At 41.9% G+C, this 17,157-nt stretch overlaps 1 protein-coding gene across 1 annotated transcript in view; it reads right to left on the bottom strand.

The window, feature by feature from the left end:
* The window catches only part of LOC137286983 (uncharacterized), a 204,061-nt gene that overhangs the window by 174,640 nt on the left and 12,264 nt on the right, over positions 1-17,157 (bottom strand). The window contains exons 3-13 of the mRNA XM_067819051.1: positions 9,445-9,947; positions 8,838-8,913; positions 8,236-8,387; positions 7,698-7,829; positions 7,274-7,322; positions 4,588-4,812; positions 3,876-4,018; positions 2,658-2,875; positions 1,320-2,230; positions 811-996; positions 188-427 (exon numbers count right to left, since the gene is read on the bottom strand). Of these exons, the coding sequence (XP_067675152.1) occupies positions 188-427; positions 811-996; positions 1,320-2,230; positions 2,658-2,875; positions 3,876-4,018; positions 4,588-4,812; positions 7,274-7,322; positions 7,698-7,829; positions 8,236-8,387; positions 8,838-8,913; positions 9,445-9,947 (2,835 nt within the window). The remainder of the gene's footprint in view (positions 1-187; positions 428-810; positions 997-1,319; positions 2,231-2,657; positions 2,876-3,875; positions 4,019-4,587; positions 4,813-7,273; positions 7,323-7,697; positions 7,830-8,235; positions 8,388-8,837; positions 8,914-9,444; positions 9,948-17,157) is intronic.

The raw sequence follows: 17,157 nt of genomic DNA, 5'->3' as shown, positions 1-17,157 counted from the left end.
GAAAAATGTTTGATCAAAATCATTATTTCCTCATGGAGGTAATATTAGCTAGCCTTGATTAGTATACAAAACAAATATTATTGTGAATCTTTGGGTGGCAAAAGGTTAGCAATGTCAAGTACTGATCATAATTTGAATAATAAACTAAAATGACCCTATTCCTTGAAAATGTCTTCATCTGACCAACCTGTCACATCCTTGATGTTGGTGGCCCAGTACTGTTCAACCCACTGGGAAGGCAAGGGTTCAAGTCCAGGGCAGATCCGTGGCAGAGACATCAAGAAACCCTTTCCTTGCCGCTTAAGGATGTCAAAGATCTTCTGGGAATAGATGGTGGCGTAGGGGCCATTGTTGAGATAGTTGCAGTACTCAGCATCATACCCATGTATTGAGAAACCATACTTGTCAAAGCCATCTGGGTTTAATCCTGTCAGGAAATGAAGGACAACATAATATTTCTGTTATCATAAGATCGCAAGCATTAACATGTTTGAATACGTCTGATCTATTCCGGTACTCATTGTGATAGGTCTCCTCAGATAAAATTCTACACTTCATTTCCTTCATAACACTTGTCCATTTTGCTTTAGAGAATTTCCATTCACATGACACTGCACAAGACTGCAACACCTCTGAGGGGTCAATAATGCTCTCTCAGGAACATACTATTAAGAAATGCAGTGTATACATCTGATCCTGCCAAACCTTTATTAGAAGACAAGAATGTATCTGCTCCTTCCAAACACGTCAGATAGTATCCATATAATAGTTCCCTCCTCCCAACCTCTGTAAGGTGAGTGCAGCTCTCACCTCCACGTGTCAGACACCACTGGTTCAGTCCATCCCTGCCAAACCTTCCTGATGTGTCTGGGTTACCACTCCTGTCCAGACCATCAATGTTGAAACCATGGATATCATATCCGTCACGGTCAAAGCCAAACCTTCCGATCCCATTGACATCATATCCGTATCTGTTGACACCATCTCTGTTAAACCCTAAAGAAAGTAACACAACCATCAGCCATCAAAGTCCTGAATCCATTTACTGTAATTCTTATGCTCTTTGTTTTTTAAGTAAGGTTTTTAGCTATAAAAAGTCTCACAAGTACCTTTCCCCAAGAAAGGGTTATGAGCATATATTCTTAGTAATATATATATATATACATATGTATATTATAGTATATGCTACTTTCAGTTTTCCTCAACAAATCTTATACAAAAATTACTCTTTCAATCAAATTTCAACAATAAGAATTTTGATAAAATGAAAACATGACAATTTGATCAACCCATGCAAAAGTCATCTCTTGTGAACATACCATCTCGGTCATAACCAAATATGTCATATCCTATTCTGTCATATCCATCATCACTGTAGCCAAACTGGTCGTAGTTGTCAACACCATAGGCCAGTTCAGGGTTGATGTCACCTCTTTGTACACCTGACCTTGATGGCCTCAGGACAAGGTCAGTCTTGTTGCATGGGTGACCTTTAGAAGGTTGTGCATAGGTCACACACAGATTGTCAAGGTCAAAAACATCCCGAGGTGCTACATTGAAAGGAATCATTGGAATGCTTCCAAAAGCTGCTGGGAACTTGAACATATTCTGATCCTTCTGTTGCCAGGTCCAGTAGAGGTGATCGATGTAAGCATGAATAGCAAGAAATACTGGGTCATACACACTGGATGTGGTTGCCATGTCGCCACCAATGAAGGTGTGGAGATAGGCGGCATAGGTCTCCAGACAAAGACTCATCTCCATGTAGTCCTCACTTGCCAAAGCCAATGATAGTTCCAGCTGAGACGGCAGATTGACACTTGTGTTAAAACTCCTCATCACACATGGTTTCCACGTCCCACGGTCTCCGAACGGTAAGTCTGATACGCAATTGTCTAATCCTTCTCCATCTCCACCAAAGTAACTTGGCTGCCAAACAATTGCATTGGCCATTTTGCCAATATCTGTGGTGAAGTCAAAGTATGGAATGCTGATGTCACAGTCAACTTCCTGCAACTTCCTTTCAATATCACGCAGGAAGTAACGATGCCAGGGAAGGAAGTAGGCCCCGCCACTGGCATGCATGCTGTGAGTCATGTAGAGGTCGCGAAATGTCTCCCACACACTGGTGGTGTTGTCTTCACGAAGGATGCGGACTGCATTCTGGAAATGGACCATCTCAATCCTGGTCATGTCCCGAATCTCCTTCCTTACACTGCGGTGCTTACAGCTGAAGTCACACAAACAGAGTTATTGTTATGCATTATTTAGCTTGCTGCAAAACATTTACATGTTTGTGTTTTTAATTTTGTGGTACAAGCAAGGACAGATTCAGTTAGTCATCATCCAACAATGATCTCACCATATCTCCGGTTTCATTTCTGAGGCAACATGTCCATCACACAATCACCTTTATTCTACCTGTACTAACCTCCATTTCACCTGTGTTCAGGCCAACTGAACTCCACTTTACCAGCTCCAACATTCAAATACCTACACACCTGTCCTCATACTAGGTTACGAAGACTCCATCGATTCTCACATCCACTCATGTATGCTCCACATGTCATACAAATTCACTTGAAGTGCACTTGTTAAAACATCGATTCCGCTAAATTCTACCTGTCTACAAACTCACTGCTGTTTTACCCACTCACCTGCACTCCACCCTTCCTCCAGGCTTACAGGAACAGTCTTCACATCCAAGTGGGAACTGCGAGTCCACAGGCTCAATAAGCCCTCCTACAACACAAGCTCCTGCTGTTACACACCCAGCCTCCTCACATGTCATCCCAGGGTAGAAACTGATCACCTCTGTCTCAAAGTCTCCATCTGGCTGACGATGAAGAGACTTGCAGGCTCCAATATGAAGTTTCTGAAAAACACATGCTTTACTAATGGAAAGCGTTTTTTATTCTACAACATGGTTTCAACATTCAGATACCGGTAGTTACATCCAGAGATGAATTTCAATCAAAAACTCTATGGAGTTTTATCTGTATTCTGATCTCCAGTCTCTATTCCAATTAGTCAATCCTCACAGCAGATCTCCAGTCTCTGTCACAGTCACTCATACCTCACAGCAGATGTATAGTCTTTATCCCTGTCACTCTTATCTCACAGTCGATCTCCTGTCTCCATCCTTGTCACTCCTACCTCACAGCAGATGTCTAGTCTCTATCCTTGTCACTCTTATCTCACAGTAGATCTCTAGTCTTTATCCCTGCCACTCATACCTCACAGTAGATCTCTAGTCTCCATCCTTGTCACTCATACCTCACAGCAGATGTCTAGTCTCTATCCCTGTCACTCATACTTCACAGCAGATATCTAGTATCTATTCCTGTCACTCCTACCTCACAGTAGACCTCCAGGCTCTATCCCAGTCACACATACCTCACAGTATATCTCTAGTCTCCATCCTTGTCACTCATACCTCACAGTAGATCTCTAGTCTCCATCCCTGTCACTCATACCTCACAGTAGATCTCAAGTCTCCATCCCTGTCACTCATACCTCACAGTAGATCTCTAGTCTCCATCCCTGTCACTCATACCTCACAGCAGATGTCTAGTCCCTATCCCTGTCACTCTTATCTCACAGTAGATCTCTAGTCTCTATCCCTGCCACTCATACCTCACAGCAGATATCTAGTATCTATTCCTGTCACTCCTACCTCACAGTAGACCTCCAGTCCCTATCCCAGTCACACATATCTCACAGTATATCTCTAGTCTCTTTCCCTGTCACTCATACCTCACAGTAGGAGTCTAGCCATCATACATACCTAACACCTGATCTACATACCCATCTCATATCAGGTCTTTACACTACCTATACACACCTCACAGTAGGAGTCTAGCCATCATACATACCTCACACCTGATCTCCAGCTGCTGGTCGCTCTGCACTATGTCTGCCAGTGTTGTAGAATATCGACGGTAGCAACAGGCACCATGCATTGAGGTGTCATTGCACTCATCCATGGTGGGGTAGTTATTGATGTTGCCTCCACAACCTTAAACAAATGCCAGTGTTTCCACCACTATAGCAAGCCCTCACTACCATGGCCAGGTATCTCTGTTACCTACATAACACATCCTTCAGTTTAATATCCTGTACAAAAATGTCTATAATAAAAAATTACAAATAACAAACCATACATGAGTTGAAGGTGGATCTGCCAGAATCCTTCTTATTTAAATCTCTACCTGTGTAGTCAAAGGAATAAAGTCAATAGCCTTGATGTGTTGTCCCAACACTTTCTTGTGTAGTTGAAGGTGTAAATACCTACCTGTGTAATCAAAGATATAAATCACTACCTTTGTAGTTACAGGAATATATCCCATCCTGTGTAGTTACAGGTATCAAATGCAACATGTGTAATTAAACATAAATCCCTATCTTTGTAGTTATAGGTATATATCCCATCTTGTGTAGTTAAAGATATAAATCTGTAGCTGTCTAGTGAAAGGTGTATATTCGTACCTGTGTAATTAAAGGTTTAAATTAATACCTGTGTAGCTAAAAGTGCAATCCCTTCCTGTGTAGTCACAGGTGGAAATATCTGCCTGTATCCTTTCCTACCTGTGTAGTTAAAAGTGTCACATCCCTGGGAGAACCGGTTGTAGAAGTAGCGTGGGATGGACTGGTTACAGGATCCTGGATCAGGGCCCCAGACACATGGGTTCTGTCGGGTCTGACATGTTGGGCCATCATATGGAGGCTGACACTGACATTGGAAGGTGCCAGCAGTGGGGTCAAGGTCATGACAGGAACCATGTGCAGAACAAGGAGAACTTAGGCAGGGAGCTGTGGAGACAAATGCAGATAAAATAACCACATGAAAAGAGTAAAAAATCTGACATGTTCATCTCCAGAGACTACAAAGTCTCCTGATTCGTAGCCTCTGCTGTTGGTATTACATTTTAAAATACCTGTTTGGGGCTTTCATTGTGTCTTCATGGTCACACAATCCCTGAGATGCCAGTCATGCTGATGTTACAGGCTACCAGCTTGCATGTCTGTCAGTGATTAGCATGAGTTACCATAGGTAAATCAATCTCAAAGATAAGCCAAGGTCCTAACTTGACCCATAAAAGTCAGCATCAAAATGGTATGTTTCATAAATACGCCCATCCTCCAACCTTTGTTCATCTTCTCATTATGATCAGTCATCAAGAAAAGTCAGGGGTTCAGATTTTTTGTTAAAAGCGACTTGCCACAAGGCAAGTGAAACAGGGCAAGAAAGTAACTTGTCCTCACTAATTTTCCACTTGTCCTGATTTTGACACAATGTTAAATGTTAATGTTTACTGGACAATTTATTGAAAAGTGATAAATTTAAAAAAACGATAGATCTAAATTACTATTGTTGCAAAATGTAACAGCTACATTATGAGCAGACATGAAATGAAATCCAAGTTTATTTGCAGTTTGAAACCATAAGTAGAAATCATCTAATAGTCCATGGACAAGTAAGATACCATTATTTGATTGCCCGTAATGAAAACTGACTTGTCCCGTGCATTGAACAATGGGACTTTTGAACCCATGAAAGTGTGTCAACATATTCATAGATTTAGTAATTGAGATGTTGCAGACTAGACCTTTTACTATAGCAAATCTGTATCACAAGGGCAACACTTCTTTGAGCATATCATAGTAGCCTGCTTACAGTTGTCAACATGACTGAAGTATGAAACACTGAAGACCCGGATAGATTCCCCACTTGCGTACAGATTGTGTAGCCCATTTCTGGTGTCCCTGTCATGACATCACTGATTTTTCCTAAATCCATACTCACTCACTCACAGCAGCATACATAAGTGTAGCCATGTTTCAGTACAATACAGCTATAGCAATAATCCAGTCATCACAGTGGTATGCCATATTTATATCACAACACTATGCAACACTATAGCCATATCACAGTAGTATACAATATTTGACTATAAAGCAGCACTATGCAACATTTAGCTATATCACAGCAGAATGCAACAGTTGAATTAGCTATTTCACAGCTATGTGCAACACTACAGCCATACCATGGTAGTATGCAATACAGTAATTGGCTATATAACAACACTATGCAATATTCACCTTTATCACAGCAGTATACATCCAGCAATATCTGGCTGTGTGCAACATTATTGCCAAATCACAATGATATACTTATGTACATTACAGCACTATTTTTCAGCATTACAGCTATATCACTGATGTATGTGTAGTAAATGTGTGTGTAGCTGATAGTTATTTCTGGCTCTGTAGACAAGACAAATACAAGGTAATCTTGATTCCTGCATGAAACACAATATCAAACACAAATAGTAATTCATCATGGCAATGTTGTATTTGGACTGTGCAAGATGTGATGTGACAGAGCACCTAACTGGCCACAAAGCACTCTGGATGGGAGGGTCAGTTGCTTCATAGCATATATATTGTCATATATGCATAATAAACTTTGACTTCTAAGCTCATGTTGCAATCAGTGTTTCAAACTCATCCTCCAGAAAAGCACAGGTTTTAGAATTGAGTGAGTGGGTGAGTTCAGTTTTATGCCGCACTCAGCAATATTCCAGCCATATGGTGGCGGTCTGTAAATGATCAAGTCGGAACCAGACCATCTAGTAATCAACAACATGAACATCGATCTGCGCAATTGGGAACCGATGACTTCTCAACCAAGTCAGCAAGTCTGACCACCCGATCCCATTAGTCGCCTCTTATGTTTTAAAATTGAAAAGTGTTAGAACCTCACGTCTTAGCGAGATGTGAGGTCATACTCAGAAAAAAATTCTTGCATGAAATATAAACGTCGACATCTGTTGATGAATTGGTTTTTCTGAGAAAGTACATTGTGAAAGACACAGAAAGGAATAAAGAGATTTAAAACACTATGAGAAAGCTTTACTTCATTATTTGAAAAAAAATATGCAGAATGGTTTCCTAGAAGCGCAGACCGATAGAAGACTGTTTCATTACTACATTAGACATTGTAGCAAACATTTTCAATTTAACAAAACCAACAGTATACACTGTATAGTTGATTTCAGATTTCAGCGCTAAAGGACAAAAGATATAGAAACATAAACATAAGCTCACAATGACAAACTGTGCTAATTATTAATGAAATTAAAAACAAAAAGTCCAATTCAAATTTCAAGAAAAATTTAATTCATAAACTGATGCAGGTAAGAACATATATCTACTGTTTGCTAAGAATAAACTGAGGTGACGTGCGATAGTAAGAATTATCTTCACTCACTCTGACAAGATGGTATGTCTGGCCGAACACTACACTCTGGACGGCCATTCTGAAACACAAGCACGTTTCCTGAGATTACAATGTAGACTTGAAATTACAAGACTGAAGGAGAAAACACAAACACAAGCTACTCTACTATAGACATTTACAAAGAATGTCACCTTTCCAATCTAAAATCAAATGTTTTATTTAACATAATGACTCTAATGACAAAGTTCAGGAGAAGTGTTTGTTTATGTAGAATATTCACATGCTATGGGTTACAGGGTTATATCATTGTGAACAGTACAGTTGTACTGTACCAACTGTAGACATTTGTATATCACAAACATAGAATTAAAAGTGAGTATAGATTAGTCACAGTGTAGAGTTTCAGTTAAAGACTAATACATCACAAACATTATGTTGAGAATTAAATACGCACCACACACTGACAAACTGTACACAGGTCAGTAGACCAGGTCTGTCCTTCGTCATACACCACTCCACCATGGGAACACAGAGGGCGACACTCGCATGTTTCCAAGAATGCCACGCGATTACTCAGGTCTACATTCTGAAGAAAAAATAAATATCATCACACAACAGGCCTTCACATGTAAAATCTTTTCCTCTATTTCTTCAAATAAGGTCAGGAAAATTGCATTTACCAAAGTTACCCTCCCCCCCCCCCCCCCCTAAAAATCTATGCAGTCTCTTTTTTTAATATAATATGTACTTATAATGATACCAAAAGAAAGAAATAAGCATGGCTTTTCAATAGTTTCCCAAAAATAAGTATTTCATGGGAACTTTTTTATCTTCAGCAGAAATATTCTTCCAATATAGTGGAACAAACATATCAAAATATTTATAATTATATAGATCCATGAATTTAACATGTATTTAACACAACAGTAATAAATATTACAGTACCGATAGATTAAAACATAACTCATTATTTATTACAAACAACATCATACCTGAGATTTCAGCGTATCCACAGTGATGACAAGCTGTGCTAGCTGTCTCTCAAGCAACAAAACCCGATCTTCCAGATTGTCATCCCGCCTGACACTATGTCCTCTGCTGTGCACTGCTCCCTGACTGTCATCTGCTTGTACCTGTGTCACACCTGTAATTAACAGAACATGCTACATCTGGCTGTAGCTGTGTCACATCTGTAAGTAACACAACAATATTTTACATCTGGCTGTACCTGTGTCACACTTATAAATAACACAACATATTACATCTGGATGTACCTGTATCACACCTGTAAATATCAGAACATATTACATCTGGCTGTATCTGTACATCTGCACAACACATGACATGTCAGATAAAGAATTCTTACAGCTACATGTACTTGTGTCAAACCTGTAGGTCATACATGACACGTTAAATGCGTAGGAAACGTTTGACAATCAACCCCATCAGTTCATGGTTACATGTTTGCATCATCACATTTTGAACTCTCAGTTTCCTATGTTAAAAGAAGGAATGAAGTATGTTATGTATTTTAAGAAATATACCTACGTCACACCTGTGCAATTATGAACTAAGAACAGCCACATTGCCTTACCTGTGTGGAGGAAGTCTTTACACCTGTCTGTGTGATCACCTGTTGATGGATACAGCCTCACATCAAACACAATACCCTGTGGGGAAAACAGAAAAGATCACTACAAGAGACTGACAATAAACAACCCGTCAGTTTATGTCAAACATAGCTGATACATCAAACACACCTGAGACATCAAATACACCTGTGATGTCAAACACACATGGTAAATTGCTGTCCACTGTCACGTGAAACACACATAACCATCAGGCACACCTGAAGCATTACACAAACCTGGTACATTGCTCTCCATTGGAACAAGAAATACACATAACCATCATATACACCTGAGACATTACACACGCTTGTGATATCAAACACACCTGAGGTATCAAACAAACCTCAGACCTCACATACATCTAACACATCAAACACACCTGAGACATCAAACACACCTGAGATATCAGATACATCTGAGACATGAAACACGCCTGAGACATCAAACCCCCCTGACAAACACAAATGATTGTTAAACATTATTTAATAGAAATAAAAACAGGTGAACAAATCTAGCAAACGTGTCTTGAATAACTAACATGTGACACAACAAATCCATATTTTTATTTACCTTCATCTGTTTATCAGTCTCTGTTTTTCTCCCAACCCACACTTCAGCTTCCTCTGGCGGTGGTGCCAGTGGTTGCCGTAGCGATGTCACATGTGTGCTGTCACAGTCAACAGACACCTGTAAACAGGTTCTGTTTAACTTCAGCTCTAGAGAACTCCATTTCCATGCAGGGAGAACCTTCTTGACCACAACCCGTTGGAATGATTTGGTTCCCTGATAACGGACAACCACATTCCCACTCTTCATGTTAAGATGCGACTCCAAATATGGCAGCTTTTTCCCAGATTGGTATATTTCCAGGAGGCGGATCTTGTGGGCATCCTCTGCATGAGCTGTGAAGGTTATGCTGATCTCACCATAGATCCTCTTCAGGAACTCTGCTGCCACTTGCTCACTGATGTTGAACCCTGGGAAATTCTCTGTGACCAGCATGCCCTGTGGTGACAATTTCCGCAGCCCCCTCACTGCTGCAACACTGCCGACATCAGACAGGACATCAATGCCTGGAACAGACACGTAACTATAGTGTGTCTTCAACGACTACACGTTTGATCAACACAACAAAAACTGCATGATGTAACGACCACAATGTGAAGATTACACACAGCAGATGTTCTAGCAAAAATCGGAGCACCTCAGTGGCTGCATGATCTAACGACTACTATGTGAAGATTACACACGGCAGATGTTCTAGCAAAAATCGGAGCACCTCAGTGGCGACATGATCTAACGACCACTATGTGAAGATTACACACAGCAATGTTCTAGCAAAAATCGGAGCACCTCAGTGGCTGCATGATCTAATGACCACTATGTGAAGATTACACACAGCACATGTTCTTGCAAAAATCAGAACACCTCAGTGGCGACATGATCTAACGACCACTATGTGAAGATTACACACAGCAATGTTCCAGCAAAAATCAGAGCACCTCAGTGGCTGCATGATCTAACGACCACTATGTGAAGATTACACACAGCAATGTTCTAGCAAAAATCGGAGCACCTCAGTGCTGCATGATCTAACGACTACTATTTGAAGATTACACACAGCAATGTTCTAGCAAAAATCGGAGCACCTCAGTGGCTGCATGATCTAACAACCACTATGTGAAGATTGCACACAGCAGATGTTCTAGCAAAAATCGGAGCACCTCAGTGGCTGCATGACCTAACGACTACTATTTGAAGATTACACACAGCAATGTTCTAGCAAAAATCGGAGCACCTCAGTGGCTGCATGACCTAACGACTACTATGTGAAGATTACACACAGCACATGTTCTAGAAAAACTCGGAGCACCTCAGTGGCTGCATGACCTAATGACTACTATTTGAAGATTACACACAGCACATGTTCTAGAAAAACTCGGAGCACCTCAGTGGCTGCATGACCTAACGACTACTATTTGAAGATTACACACAGCAATGTTCTAGCAAAAATCGGAGCACCTCAGTGGCTGCATGACCTAACGACTACTATGTGAAGATTACACACAGCACATGTTCTAGAAAAACTCGGAGCACCTCAGTGGCTGCATGACCTAATGACTACTATTTGAAGATTACACACAGCACATGTTCTAGAAAAACTCGGAGCACCTCAGTAGCTGCATGACCTAATGACTACTATTTGAAGATTACACACAGCACATGTTCTAGAAAAACTCGGAGCACCTCAGTGGCTGCATGATCTAACGACTACTATTTGAAGATTACACACAGCACATGTTCTAGAAAAACTCGGAGCACCTCAGTGGCTGCATGACCTAACGACTACTATGTGATATTACACAGATTGGATGTTTTAGCACCATTTATCTGAGAACCGCAATGACTGCATGATCTAACAACCCCTACATGACAATTACACAGAACAGATGTTCTATCAGCATCAGACTTTCAGAGCATCTAGTGGCTGCATGATCTAACAACCACTAGATGAAGATAATACAAAGTGGATGTTCTAGCATCAATGTAACAATGTCCATGTGAAGATTAGAGAGGATGTTCTATAAGCATCAATCTGTGTTACGCAATGACTACATGATCTAACAACCTCCATATGAAGGGTGAGTGTTCTATAATCATCAATCTGAGAACCACAATGACTGCACTGTCTGACAATTTCCATGTGAAGACCAGAGACAATGTTCTATGAACATCAATCTGAGAACCACAAGGACTGCATGCTCTTACAACCTCCATGCAAAGACTACCCGGAGTGTGTGATCTAACTTAATCTGTGAATCACACACACAGAATACAAGAACAACCTGTGAGGTTCACAGAATGAGTTCACAATCTTAAGACATATGTTCCCCTGGATACAATCCCAAATCTATTTCATCACAAGTACATCGAGACTGAAATGTGTGACAGTACATATATCACTGCCAACTGTCTTAGAATGAAAACGGCAAATCATCAAACACATCCCACAGTATATCATGTGTATTTACAATATAATTCTCTCCAGAAGCAAAATGTTTAAACCATTTTAAGAAATGTTTTCCCAAGATGTCCTTCACGGTACTCATCTTCCAATGTCAGGTCAGGAGAGGGCAAACCTGCAGTAGCTAACAGCCACTGCAAAATTAACCACAATATTGCAAGCTAATCTGAACCTCAGCTGGACACTGTGACACTATAATCACACCAGGATAATATTCCAGGGGATTAACAAACTGATATACAACCTCAGTCAGAGTCTCAGCCAATGAGAGGCCATAGTCTAATTGCGCTTGATGCAGTGAGCCAGGGTTGTTGATATCAGGAATAAAGCTACAGCTATATGCAGGGATTAACCCAGCTTAGCATCAGCTACTTTAATGAGAGTGTGCGAGCTGGGCAAACATCAGGGTAATCGGTGATAGTTTGCTCTGTAAGCCTGACAAGCCAGGTATAATGTTTTAGCCTAATGAACTTGTCTTGTGCTGTGCTCCATGTTGAAATCAAAATATTTGTTGCTAAAGAAAGTACAGGGCCTAGATTTTCAAAGCTTTCTTAGCGCTATGATGGTCGTAAGTTAATGTTAACGTATAGCACTTACGACTATCTTAGCGCTGAGACAGCTTCGAAAATCTTGGTCCTCAGGACTAGTGTGAGAGCATTGACTTCAGAGCGGTGATGGTGTTATGTGGCGTGTCTAGGGAGGAGTGGAGTATGTCAAGGGCATGTCTACAGGATGGTGAGGTGTGTCTACAAAGCAGAGCTTGATATAAGAGATGTGAATCTACTTGCACCATATGCAACCTAATATATAAACCTAGCTGGACCAGTCACATTCCAGTTGTACTGCTTTTGCAGCAATATGTAATAAAAGAAATATGCCAGTTGAAAGTTAGACAAATAACGCTAATAACTTGGGTGCATCTAGTAGTATTTGGTTGCATCGGTGCAAGTAATAAAGCACTAGATTGAGAGGATTAATGGAGAGGGAGAGGGGATTATCTACACTGCATCAAAGTATGTCTATAGGTTGGTAGGTATAGGAGAAAACATGCCTCCGAGGTTTTGGTAGACAATGTTGGAGGCATGTTTTCTCCTACATATACTGTCAGTGATTTGTAATTACAGTGTAGATGATCATTTAATGAAGCTACATAACAATAACTGAAGTGCGCAGAAAATCAATTTAATGACAGTAACTATAAGTAGATAATTTACCTCCTGCTCGGTGGCCGTATGGTAGAGCGTCTGCCTACGAATCTGAGATTTGCAGTTCTAATCCCCTTTGTGAAAACATTTGTATTGTGAGTTTAATATTGGGCATTTATTTTCAATTGATTTCAAACACTCATGCATCATTTGAATTTAAATGTTCATATAAAGTTAGGAAAAATAAAACCTGGGAAGCAGTCTTACTAACATAAAGTAAAACCTGGGAAGAGGTTTTTCTAGCGAAAAGTATAACCTGTCCCTCCAAAACAAAACCCTCAAATGTGGTTATTCTGGGAAAACAAGAAATGACCTAATTTAAAGTGAGAAGCACACTTTGAGGTTTATATGGAGTGTGTACAGGATGGTGCAATAACATTAAGGCTGTGGGTGTGACTGTGCCTAGGATGTGTCGAAAGCGTGGTTGTATATGTCTACGAGGTGATGGGATGTGTCTACAAGGTGATGGGATGTGTCTGCAAGGCGCTACGGTTTGCCTACAAGGTGATCGGGTGTGTATACAGAGTGATGGGATGTGTTTGGAGGGTGATGGGGTGTGTCATCGGGGTGGTGGGGGGTGTCAAAAATATGGTGGGATGTGTTTAGAGGGTGATGTGGTGTGTCTGTGGAGTGTGCCTACAGGGTGACATGAGTCTACAAGGTGACTAGATGTGTCTACAGGGTGGTGGGATGTGTCTAGGTGATGGGATGTTTCTCCAAGGTTGATGGGATGTGTCTAAAGGTTGGTGGGATGTGTCTACAGGGTGATAGGGGTTGTCGAAAACATGGTGATATGTGTCTAGTGAGCAAGAGGGTGTGTCTAAAGGGTGGTATGGTGGGGTTTGTTGAAGACGTGGTGATAGGTGTCTAGAGGGGGAGGGGGAAGGGTGTCTGCAGGGTAGCATGTGTCTACAAGGTGACAAGGTGTGTCTAGAGGGTGGTGGGAATGTGTTTAGAAGGTGGTGTCATGTGGCTACATGGTGGTGGGATGTGTCTGTAGGGTGGTGGGGTTTGTATACAGGCTGGTAGGATGGGTCTACAGGGTGGTCCAGCATGTCTACAGGGTGGTGATGTGTCTACAGGGTGCTGGGGTATGTCTACAGGCTGGTAGGATGGGTCTACAGGGTGGTCCAGCATGTCTACATGGTGGTGATGTGTCTACAGGGTGCTGGGGTATGTCTACAGGCTGGTAGGATGGGTCTACAGGGTGGTCCAGCATGTCTACATGGTGGTGATGTGTCTACAGGGTGCTGGGGTATGTCTACAGGCTGGTAGGATGGGTCTACAGGGTGGTCCAGCATGTCTACATGGTGGTGATGTGTCTACAGGGTGCTGGGGTATGTCTACAGGCTGGTAGGATGGGTCTACAGGGTGGTCCAGCATGTCTACATGGTGGTGATGTGTCTACAGGGTGCTGGGGTATGTCTACAGGCTGGTAGGATGGGTCTACAGGGTGGTCCAGCATGTCTACATGGTGGTGATGTGTCTACAGGGTGCTGGGGTATGTCTACAGGCTGGTAGGATGGGTCTACAGGGTGGCCCAGCATGTCTACATGGTGGTGATGTGTCTACAGGGTGCTGGGGTATGTCTACAGGCTGGTAGGATGGGTCTACAGGGTGGTCCAGCATGTCTACATGGTGGTGATGTGTCTACAGGGTGCTGGGGTATGTCTACAGGCTGGTAGGATGGGTCTACAGGGTGGTCCAGCATGTCTACATGGTGGTGATGTGTCTACAGGGTGCTGGGGTATGTCTACAGGCTGGTAGGATGGGTCTACAGGGTGGTCCAGCATGTCTACATGGTGGTGATGTGTCTACAGGGTGCTGGGGTATGTCTACAGGCTGGTAGGATGGGTCTACAGGGTGGTCCAGCATGTCTACATGGTGGTGATGTGTCTACAGGGTGCTGGGGTATGTCTACAGGCTGGTAGGATGGGTCTACAGGGTGGTCCAGCATGTCTACATGGTGGTGATGTGTCTACAGGGTGCTGGGGTATGTCTACAGGCTGGTAGGATGGGTCTACAGGGTGGTCCAGCATGTCTACATGGTGGTGATGTGTCTACAGGGTGCTGGGGTATGTCTACAGGCTGGTAGGATGGGTCTACAGGGTGGTCCAGCATGTCTACAGGGTGCTGGGGTATGTCTACAGGCTGGTAGGATGGGTCTACAGGGTGCTGGGGTATGTCTACAGGCTGGTAGGATGTGTCTACAGGGTGCTGGGGTATGTCTACAGGCTGGTAGGATGGGTCTACAGGGTGCTGGGGTATGTCTACAGGCTGGTAGGATGTGTCTACAGGGTGCTGGGGTATGTCTACAGGCTGGTAGGATGGGTCTACAGGGTGCTGGGGTATGTCTACAGGCTGGTAGGATGTGTCTACAGGGTGCTGGGGTATGTCTACAGGCTGGTAGGATGTGTCTACAGGGTGCTGGGGTATGTCTACAGGCTGGTAGGATGGGTCTACAGGGTGCTGGGGTATGTCTACAGGCAGTGTTTCCCATGACACAGAAAACCTGCGTATTTGACTCCCCAAATTATGTCCATGACTCCCTCTCATGGCACCAGAAAGTAATGACGACAGCGAACTTTTTATGCCAAGGGCAAATACTAACTGAAGCTGACTCCCAAAACATGCCAACGACTCCCAGTCATGACACCAGGGAGAAACACTGTCTACAGGGAGGTGGGATGCGTCTTCAGGGTGGTAGGGTGTGTCATCAATGTGGTGGGATGTGTCCATGGGTTGGTATGACAAGTCTACAGGGTGGCTGGATGTTCCAGTAAGGTTGGATACTACAGTGAGTATTTAATACAGATCCTATCACACCCTACCTCAAAGGGTAAAGACTAGTCTAGAGATTCTACAAAGCCATCTCACACAAGCAGTGATACAGTCCCTCTAGCATCCCACAAAGACGTAAGGACACTGAAGACTTTACAAATCATTCTCTGTCATGTAGTGTCATAGCCCCTTTAACAACGCCACTGCTTGTCTTCTTCACAGATCAATGTGCACAAGATGAGTCAGAGGTCTAGTCAGAATCCCTTTCAAACCAGTTCCATGATGGAACCAACAATGTTATGCAATGACTCAAATGTTTTATCTGCTGGAACAAGTTCCTTGCTGGAACCCATACTTCTGCTTGGAGTAATTACAGCTGAGTTAACCCCTTCCCAGCTGACCACAGTCCACTGCCCTCTCTCATCTTCCGCCATGGTCAGAGGCTGAGCAGGTGCTTGTCTGTGGGTACACTCAGGATGTGTGTAATTGATGTCAGGTACGGATGCTGGTTTTCTAATCACGATCATGAGTGATAGCATGTTTGCCCGTCCTAATTGCTCATCTTGAAGCTATATCCTCTGAACTTGAGGTTATTAGGCAAAGAGAGATTACAATGATTGTAAAAATATGTTTCAAAATGATCCTAAAATACATTATACAGTTTGTTTGCTTCAAAATCATACCAATGTAATAGATAATTTATATACATTGAATCAAGGAACAAATCATCTTAAATTGCCTTTTTTTGTCCACACTAAATCATCACTATAATTTCTGACATTAGCATTAGAAAGGGAAAAGTAAAACTGTTGTTTATCAAAACATCATGTAAATATTGGTGTTCTGTATATGTAGTACCATGATAATTGTAGATTTCATGATGTAAACTTTATTTGAAATCAGACACACAGCGAAATCAGCTGTTTCAATGACAGAGTCAGATTCACATGTCTGAAATTTTCACACCTAGATTCCTGATCAAATTCAGATATCACCATATGTGATTACAAGATATAATCCACACATGTGTATACATACGCATACTTTTATCAATATTCCAGCAGTATCTCAGCAGGGTTAATGCATATGAGACCTAATTTTTTTTAACAAAGTATTTATTTTGAAAGATACAAATTGTGAAAAAAAAAATATATATGTCTAAAATTGGCACCTTATGTTGGATTGTTGATAAGGACAAACTGAATCAGCTGCTAATGTTAGACCATACTGTCCCAGTAAAACTGTCAAGTGAAATTATGTTGGGTGATGTAT

The sequence above is a fragment of the Haliotis asinina genome, chromosome 6, assembly GCF_037392515.1.
Source record: "Haliotis asinina isolate JCU_RB_2024 chromosome 6, JCU_Hal_asi_v2, whole genome shotgun sequence".
Classification (NCBI taxonomy): Eukaryota; Metazoa; Mollusca; class Gastropoda; order Lepetellida; family Haliotidae; genus Haliotis; species Haliotis asinina.
This window is presented reverse-complemented; position numbering and strand designations above follow the sequence as displayed.